Raw genomic sequence first — 9241 nt, 5'->3', positions numbered from 1 at the left:
CGCCATGGATCTGCTGCTGCTGGGAAACACCAGCCTGGGCTCCCCCAACGGGTCCCTGGCGCTGCTGCCCCCCTCGTCGCCGTCCTCCGCCGCCCTCCTGCAGCCTCCTTCCCCCTACTCGCCTGCTGCCGTGGCCAGCCTGGCGGCCCTGGTGGGTTTCATCATCGTCTTCACTATCGTGGGCAACGTGCTGGTGGTGATCGCCGTGCTCACCAGCCGGGCGCTGAGAGCCCCCCAGAACCTCTTCCTGGTGTCGCTGGCCAGCGCAGACATCCTGGTGGCTACTCTGGTCATGCCTTTCTCCTTGGCCAACGAGCTGATGAACTACTGGTACTTCGGCAAAGTGTGGTGCAACATCTACCTGGCGCTGGATGTGCTCTTCTGCACCTCCTCCATCGTCCACCTGTGCGCCATCAGCCTGGACAGGTATTGGTCGGTCACGCAGGCGGTGGAGTATAACCTCAAGCGGACACCTCGGCGGATCAAGGCCACCATTGTCACCGTCTGGCTCATTTCTGCTGTCATCTCCTTTCCGCCGTTGATTTCCATGTACCGGGACCCTGAAGGAGATGTCTTTCCCCAGTGCAAGCTCAATGATGAGACTTGGTACATTCTTTCTTCTTGCATTGTCTCTTTCTTTGCACCCTGCCTCATCATGGTGTTGGTCTATATCCGTATCTACCGTGTGGCCAAGCTAAGGACCAGGACCCTGTCTGAGAAGCGTACGATGCCAGAGGGGTCCTCCCAGACTGAGAATGGCTTGAGCCGCGCTGTTGGGGGCTGCACGTCCCTGAGGATGCAGTTGGGAGAGAACGGACATTATTCAGTGCACCACTGGCGCAAAGCCTCTGAGCTGGAGGACATTGAGCTGGAGGAGAGCAGCACCTCAGAGAGCAGACGGAGGCGGAGCCGGGAGGAGCATCCTCGCAAAAGCAGCAAGAGCCAGTCCTTCTCCTACTCATATTCCTCCAAGCACTCCAGTAGCCGCCTTTCCCGCTCTAGCAATCGCTCTATGGAATTCTTCTCCTATCGCCGTCGTCGGAAGCGTAGCAGTATCTGCCGTAAGAAGGTCACCCAGGCCCGGGAGAAACGCTTTACCTTTGTGCTGGCCGTGGTCATGGGGGTCTTTGTAGTTTGCTGGTTTCCTTTTTTCTTCAGCTACAGCCTCTATGGTATTTGCCGGGAGGCATGTGAGGTCCCTGAGACTCTCTTCAAGTTCTTCTTCTGGATTGGGTATTGCAATAGCTCCCTCAACCCAGTCATCTACACCATCTTCAACCAGGACTTCCGCAGGTCCTTTAAACACATTCTGTTTAAGAAGAAGAAGAAGAACTTTAGGCATTGAGCTGGAGGGATAAGAGGGATGAATTTGCCTTGAGCAGAAGTGGAGTTAAAAGGGAAGGAAAAGGCTCTGTGCTGAGAAAGAAGGGAGGGAAGAGAACATGGGGGTTGGGGCATAGAGATAAGAAAGGGGGCTCGCCCCCTTGGTGGTGCAGAGTGTGGTGGGATATGGGGATGGTAGAAGGGAGGCTGAGCACGTTCACTGCGGTGCAGAAAGGCAACATGGTGCTGAAGGAGCTGTTTTGGGGTACGGATGGGTAAATGGGAAAGGGAGGAATTGTCTTTGAACCCTGATGGAAGACACGGGGAGTCCACAGAGGAAATTGGGTAAGACACTGAAATGGAGAGGCCCAGAGCTTATAGAGGCTCTGCAATTTGTGGGAAAACAAACAGAGACAGCAAGAGGAAAAGATTAAGTGGCAGTTGTGGTGGAATAACGGATCTGAGTATTAACAAAGCAGCTGTGGCTGTGGATGGGCTTGTCCCAGTAAGAAACTGGCTATTACTGCTTATTTGGGGAAAAGTGCTAGGCACCAGGCACTGGCAGTCTTTTGAATTATGAAAGGATTTAAATGTTTGCCAAAAAAAAAAAAAACCACCCTAGAGAACAATCCAAACTCTTTTCTAAATAAACCTTTGTACTGTTAAAACCTTCTGAATGATGATTTTACACAGGGCTTATGTCAAGCATGGGATATTCTTTTTCTTTAGAGGGATTTTTGCACATAGAGCTGGATGGGAAATGTTTTTCCTGTCTTCCTGTAAAATTTGTCAGTGGGACAAATCTGGGAGTTTTGCATGTTTTCATGAGATATGATAAAGAGCACATACACAAAATGACCTTATTTCCCCCTGTTGGAGATCCAGGCAGTAAATTCCTACTCCATCTCTCTCAGATCAGTGGCCTAAGAACCTTGCTGTCCTGGAGCAGGTGGCTTGTTCAAGACAAAGATTCTGTCTTAAACCAATTTCCATTAAAACAAAATCATTTTGCTGAACCAAACTGAAATTTTTTCTGAGGTCAAATTTCTAGCTAGCTCAACTTAAATGTACTGTGTGGGGAACTTTCTCCCCATCATTATAGGTCCCCTTCAAAAGGCTTATCTCAGGGCTGGATGGATGCTGCTCTTATCCTCAGACAGGCAGTCAGAGGCTCTCTGCTATGCAGATTTTCAAAAGAAGAGCAATCACCACACCACTGAGGTCTTTAAATCCTTCGTATTTACAGACTTAGAGCAACTAAATCCTTTCTATTTATTTTCTTTAATGAGAAGCATACATTACAGGTTGTCAGTGGTTTGTGTGAACAAATCTCAAATGAAGGTGCAGCTGTTCCAGACCTTTAATATTAATGCTGCCTTCTTTCCCTTTTCCTGTTTGCATTTCTAGTTCATGATTTCAGAGTATTTTGTTGGAGACCGGGGGGTAGAAGGAGTGCTTGAGTGGTTATTAAAACAAGCTGTATTTCCCATGGATTTATGACATATAAAATGTCATAAACTGTAATGAAGAGAGTGAGAGGCAGGGGCTGGTGTCTGTGTATTCCTCACTGAGTGTATGCTGAGTGTAAGACTCAGCTGAACATTTACATCCTTTCTCCAGCTGTGCTGCTGCAAGATGTGTATTCTGTTTGCAGGGGTAAATACTGCTCCATTTTGTTATGTGTATCGCTCCTTCCATGGGCAGTAGGATTTGGCATCTCCCTCAAATGAACCTTTCCATAGTAAACAGCTCTTTGAAAAAACAGAATGAAATATACAGCAGGCTGCTCGAAACAGCTACATTAAATCTATACCTGGAAATCATTAGATATGCCCTTCTTTACTCTCTCTCTTCTGTCTGAAAAGTGTTTTTGCCCTCTCTTCTTTTGAAATCTCCACATCAGAAGAAGAAGTGATAGAGCAGTCAGTTTGTTTCATCAGTTTTTCATTCAGTTCACTTAACCCTGGAAAAGCAAGTTGGCGGTGGTTACTATTCTGGTGTTAATTCAATAAACAATTCAACTTCAGGGCCAACTCAAGTGGGAGGGAGTTCTGCCTAAGTAAGAATTAGATGATTGCACCAAATGCGTTTAAAGTTTGCTTAATTTCATTAAAGAAGCAACTGAGACATTTTCAGTGTCTTAAGTCCATAACTTAGTGGGTCCTTTCTTGAAATAAGGCTTGGAGTTGTAAAAAGATTTGAACTTTGTTTAAACATTTGTATTTAAAGAAGGCTTGTTCAGACATTTTCAGGAGCGTCCCTATATAAATTACAACTGTTTTGGTACAAGTGTGTACCTGAGACAGACAAATAGAAGAAAAAATAGCATCAGACCGAGAGGAAGAAACTACAAGCCATTTTCTTTTGTGTAAAATGGAGAATTCTTTTTAAAATGACATCGACAAGAGCAGAGCAAGATCAGATAGTTTCTAGATAATCATGTAGCTAAAAAGTTCAGGTTTGTTTTTTATGAATAAACTATATAATTGCCAGAGCAACCAAAGCAACATATGGTATATAGCTACTACCTCTGAGCTACTGGATAGTTTCATTAGAGATACCCATTCCTACCAAGATAAGGGTCTGGTTTTGTCACCTAATATTCATTTAGATTGGATTCCCAGTCTGCAGAAACACAGCAGTTTCACTGTTGCACTGTTTTTTAAGTCAGATTTGTTGTCTGTAAGTGCACTCCTTCCCCTTTGTTTTCGTAAAATTCAAGGAGTCAAATGAAATTTAACTGGCAAGTTTAAAGTGGAGATGAAAATATGTATGGAATGGCTGATGTGCCTTAAAAGTAATTTCTTTGCTATCAAATTATTCTGTAATCATCATATAATGCTTCTGTTTTTGTTTTACATTTCAAAATGCCTAAAAAGGGATTGATGCAGATACTGAACATCTATGTACAGCAGTATATTAAAATCAGGACATTACCTGTGGTTTTAATTTCTCTGTTACTCACCTGTTTCAATGTCTTGAGGATCTTCTTTCTCCTGAGCTAGGTGAAAAGTAATACTCATCAATAAGGATGCGCAGTATACACCCCTTTTAAGTGCATTTCCCTCTAAATTAGTGAATACAGAGATTTCTATAAATACTGTTTTTAATGTAACTACTGAATATGCTTCAAAGAAGTAAAACGGGGCTGATTTATTTTTTTAATTAGTGTTCTGTTATTACTTGTAAAAGCTGAAGACTGGAATTTGTAACATCGTGTGTTGTTATCATTTCATAACAAGTTATCAGCTCTGCAGCTTGCACTGTGGTTGTACTTCCACTCTAAGTTGGCTCATGGCACACCGAGGAAAAATGCAGCCAGTGAAGCTTTTGCATAAGAAAAAGGGAGAAGATATGTTTCAAATGTATTCATTTGTATCTTTGATGGCATCTGATGAGCTGGTGGAAACACTTTTTCTCTACTATTGTGGAAGAAAAAAATCTTACTATAAAGCCATATTGATTTTAACAAGCATCTGATCTTTAACTGTTCATTTGTGTATTTCACCATGAAGAATATTTTCTGTCAGTCCAAAGTGAGAAGCTAATGTTTCATTTTCAGGACCAATTTTCTGAACAGTACCACTGTTGGTTCGTTATTGAAATATCAAACAATACAACTTAGCTAGGATGAGAACTCAGAGCTGCTATCATTCAGCTCCTCTGTGGGAGTTTTGTATGAGTAAGACCCACAGGATCAGCCTCTTCAAGACTTGAGGCAGATGGAGGGTACCTTATATACAGGAGATCTGACAGGATCACAGCTTTAAAGCATTGTCTAAAGTAAGAATCAGTCCCTTGTTGTTCTGTGTGATCACTTTATAAAGAAATCCTGTTGCTCCAAGAACCCTGACAATTTCTGGGAAGTAAAACAGATGAAAGACTGTACCATAACAGCTTTGTGCACACTGAGCTGCATCATCTTTTGTGAGTAATCCCAGAAAACTTCAGTAGAGTTTTCGTGTGAATGAGGGAACTACTCAGTGTGGGCAAGGATGTTGCCTTTTTTCAGTAAATGTGCCCGTGGAATGTAAGTACACATTTGTAAATGTATAGCTAATTGAAAGCAGTCCTCCTGGCTTCACTTTGTTCAAACCTATAGAACGTGGAGTGTGGGTCAGGCTGTTCAAAACCCATAGAAGGTGTGGGTCAAGGGATTTTTGACTACATCAGGGCAGCAAAGCTTATTGTATTTTCAGAATAAGTTATATAAAGAATATTATTTGATTGCATCTGTTTTTCAGAGAAGGAAACTGTTGGTCTCTCCCTCACTCCCTGGAAGTTGATATTGGCTAAAACAGTACTTGAGATACAGAAAAATTTTGTAGGACACATCAGTAATAGCATACATTTCATGAGAATGCTCTAACTTTAACCTATGACTACAGTCAAGAAGGAAGGAATGCCCACAATTTGTGCAAAGTAAAAGCCAGATGCTATTTGTGGGTTTGTTTTCATGGTCACACATGAAGTTGGTGAGGAGCAGGCAGCCAGAAGCTTCAGATGAAACACTCTGGACTTAGAGGGACCACAGTGTGTGAAGAAATGAATACCCAGAGCACCAGATGAATTAATATTTACCCTCTTTGCACATTAGACAAGAACACTGGAGGTTTATTCCTTGCATGTTAGCAAATGTTAATGTGCCTCCCAGATCTATGGATCAACTAGGTCGTACAGAAGATGCTGTGGGAAGAGGTAGGGTTAGGGAATTGCTCGCATCTGTGTTCAAAACCTAGCATAAGTTTGACCTTTGTCCTTGCAAGTGAATCAAAATACAACTTGTCACTTTGACTCCTAAGGCCATGTAGCATCAATAATTCTACACTGAGTTCAGTTTACTTTTCACAGAAAGCACTGGTTTTTACAATCTACCCTACGCATCTCTGCTCTGAGGCCACTTAAAGCATGGAAGGAAGGGACAATGAGCAGTTTGAAGAGTTGCGAGTGTGTTGTGAAATTTCCCTGGCTCATATTCTGATAACTGAGCTGGCTTAAATTTTGTGCCTTCCCAATCACTTTGAACTCCTAGGAGAGGCCAGTAGAGCTACGTGACATGGAAATTGTGGACATAGTGCTTCTCAGGGAAGCAGGTGTAAGGTCTCTCAGGGAATATACCAGTAGCCCAGTGATAACTCTGTTACTGTTTTTAACAGGAAAGGCTTGGGTATCTTGAACTCATGGTGACTGCCATGCTTGGTTTGAATTTAGGCGACACCTACATTTGGTACACTGCTTTATTTTAAGTAGTAACTTTAAAACTGCCAGAAGGTTAAGTAGTTTCTTAAATATTTACAGAAGTTCCGTTTAATTCATTTCTCTCTCATGCCCTTCACCACACCATCCCACATATTTTGTATTTCAACTTCACAGCAGTTGATAAGGTAGAGGAAGATTGCTGGCATCTTAAAGGAAAAGAGAAAGAGAAAGGGAAAAGGAAAGGGAAAAAGAAAAGGAAAAAGGAAAAGGAAAAGGAAAAGGAAAGAAGAAGAGAAGAAGAAGAAGAAGAAGAAGAAGAAGAAGAAGGAAGAAAGGAAAGGAAAAGGAAAAGGAAAAGAGAACAGGCACAGAAAGTATTACAAAATGAAACTTGCTCTAGTCCCAGCCTAGCATTTTATCACAAGATCTATCAGGTAAAATTGCAGTTCATTTTTTAATAGACTGTGCTAATGGAACTGTTTACACTAGAAAAGAAAAAAGCTTTTCTGTCAATGAATGGCATTCTACTATAAAATAATTCGCTGTACTTTTCTGAAAAATCTAATGAAAAGTAAACAGCACCTAATTCAATTTGTCCATATGAAGCTCTCTTAAAAAAATGCTTTATTAAAGGTCCTGAATGTAAAGTACAAAAATGTAGCTGCCTGCTTCGTCAAAATCAATTAATTTTAAGTGTTTCAGCATTTTTGTGAACAGCAGTTGTTCATTTTCTGTGATACTCTTTCCTGACAGCTCTTTACTGATTGAGAAAACTGTAAATTCCATTGACAACAGGGGAAAAAAAGATTTGTATTTCCCTCTGTTAGCTCTGTTAATCCCTTCTAATTAATTAAAGTCAGGCCATGAGAAGTAGTTTTTCTGCTGTGATGTCTAACAAGTAGCATGAGTCAGGGAAATAAGAACCTCACAGGTTCTGAGTTGTATGGCATTCATTACAGAGGTTAACCCTAGGATGCAGGTACACCCTACTCTTGATTTTGTTCTCTGTGTTCTCTAATTTGACCCAAAATTGCAAATGATTTCCTCTATGATGTAACAGTTTCAGCACAGCATCCTTTTCAACTCAGCCCATTGGAGTAAGAAATTAATACTGAGGTCTCCCACTTCCTCACTGAGTGCTTTAGCCAACAGACTATTTATACATAGTGATACAGCTAAAATGCTTTTCCTTTAGGCATATAAATGTTTTATTTGACCTAGCTTTTTGTCTCTCAGTAGACTAACACTTTTGTTTCACAAGGACATTCTCTATCTGGAAAGCAAACATATGTCAAATACTGGGAACAGCTGAATAAAGCAAAAGGCTTAATCTTGTCTGTCCTGAGGATGCCCTGCCTGAGACCTACGATATGAGCAATGTGAAGCTGTTCAACTGGGGCCCTTGTAGGCACGCAGAGGAACAATCTCAAGTGTACAGCAAAGGTTAGAGGAGTAAAATACATGCCTATTGAATTCCATAATCGGAGAGGTTGAAAGGGACTGTTGGAGATCATCTACTCCAAACCCTCCACTAAAGGTTGCTAGAGAATCACTCTACATAAGGCAGGAGAGCTCTCTCACTTTGTCTTTCTGTTCCCTTCTGCTCTTGAAAGCTGTCCCTGCTTGCAGCCCGAGTACAATACCCAGCAAACTCTTGCTGAGCCTTTACTCTGTATGCCTTGGGATCTGATCTACAAAAGGACGATAGTGCTTGCCCTCCCACGAGCTCTTCTGGGAGGATTCCCCAGAGCACTGACTGTGAGGTGCTTCCATGCTGCGTTGTGCTGTGTGTAAGTACATAGCATGCCAGGAGTGATGCTAAAAGTCTTTGACTCACTCAACCCATAGTGCATTACTTTTGGAGAGTTTTATCAATGTTCAATGATTGTTTGCAGGGTTTTGAAAGCATCTATAAATGTGCATTCATTAACATTGACATTGATTTAATTTTTTTACATTAGCAGCAATTTCTGTAACTGATTAAAGGGAAACTTTAAGTCAGTTCATCAGTCTACTAGTTTTGATTTGCCACGTGGTGTGTCAGAGGTGCTTGATGCACTGTTCTACACAGTAATAGAACTGATTGAGGATTCTTGAGTGCTGTTGTTTTGGTTGTGTGCTTTTTTTTTTTTTGCCAGAAAAATGCTTGTTTGATGAAATCTGATCTTTCCTTAAATAATATATCTGTTTTGCTCCATGTAAAATAAGGTCAGAAGACCTTTAATCAGCCCCAGCTGGTCTGACCGCCTGGTGGTTGTCTGGCTGGGCCAGCTGCTAGGTGAGGTGCCAGAAAGCCGAGACTTCCAGACTCCTGGGTGCTGGGCACTCAGCTCTGAGCTCCATTATCACTGTATTTAAATACTTCATAACCTTCATAATGCTTAGTCTGTCAATGCCTTTATGCATTACAAATGCCCTTTTTGCTGATGGGAAATCAAAAGATTAATGGCATTGAGGTAGGCAAATCTTAACAAGCTTCTGCTTTACGCAGATCCTTCCAGTGAATCCACTGTTGCATCTCAGAACCCTGCTATGCTCCAGTGTTTACAAAGTTCTGCCTGTGCTTTAGAGATCTGCTTCTGGCTCTGTGAACACCACATGCCCACAGACCTCGCACATGAATCCTACTGGAATACACAAACTGTTTCTTTCAGCTTGTTTCTGTCTAGTGGGCCGCCTATTCCATTTCACTTCTACAGAATTAAAAAAAAAAAGAAAA

The 9241-nt window shown here is 41.9% G+C and overlaps 2 protein-coding genes across 2 annotated transcripts in view; both read left to right on the top strand.

The window, feature by feature from the left end:
- Positions 1–4: 4 nt before the first annotated feature.
- Positions 5–4259, top strand: ADRA2C (adrenoceptor alpha 2C). Its single transcript, XM_010710489.2, has one exon. The coding sequence runs from the start codon at positions 5–7 to the stop codon at positions 1343–1345; it is 1341 nt and encodes a 446-aa protein (XP_010708791.1). The 3' UTR covers positions 1346–4259.
- LOC100539040 (histone H2A.J-like) overlaps positions 1595–9241 on the top strand; it is a 27559-nt gene continuing 19912 nt past the window's right edge. The window contains exon 1 of the mRNA XM_010710518.2: positions 1595–1668. Coding sequence (XP_010708820.2) covers positions 1595–1668 — 74 coding nt within the window. The remainder of the gene's footprint in view (positions 1669–9241) is intronic.

This window comes from Meleagris gallopavo, chromosome 4 (genome assembly GCF_000146605.3).
Source record: "Meleagris gallopavo isolate NT-WF06-2002-E0010 breed Aviagen turkey brand Nicholas breeding stock chromosome 4, Turkey_5.1, whole genome shotgun sequence".
NCBI lineage: Eukaryota > Metazoa > Chordata > Aves > Galliformes > Phasianidae > Meleagris > Meleagris gallopavo.
Note: the sequence above shows the minus strand (reverse complement) of the source record. Positions and strands in the feature narration are given on the sequence as shown.

What these genes read in the sequence shown, in the direction of transcription:
- ADRA2C (XM_010710489.2), top strand. Translation starts at nt 5, where the DNA reads ATGGATCTGCTGCTGCTGGGAAACACCAGCCTGGGCTCCCCCAACGGG.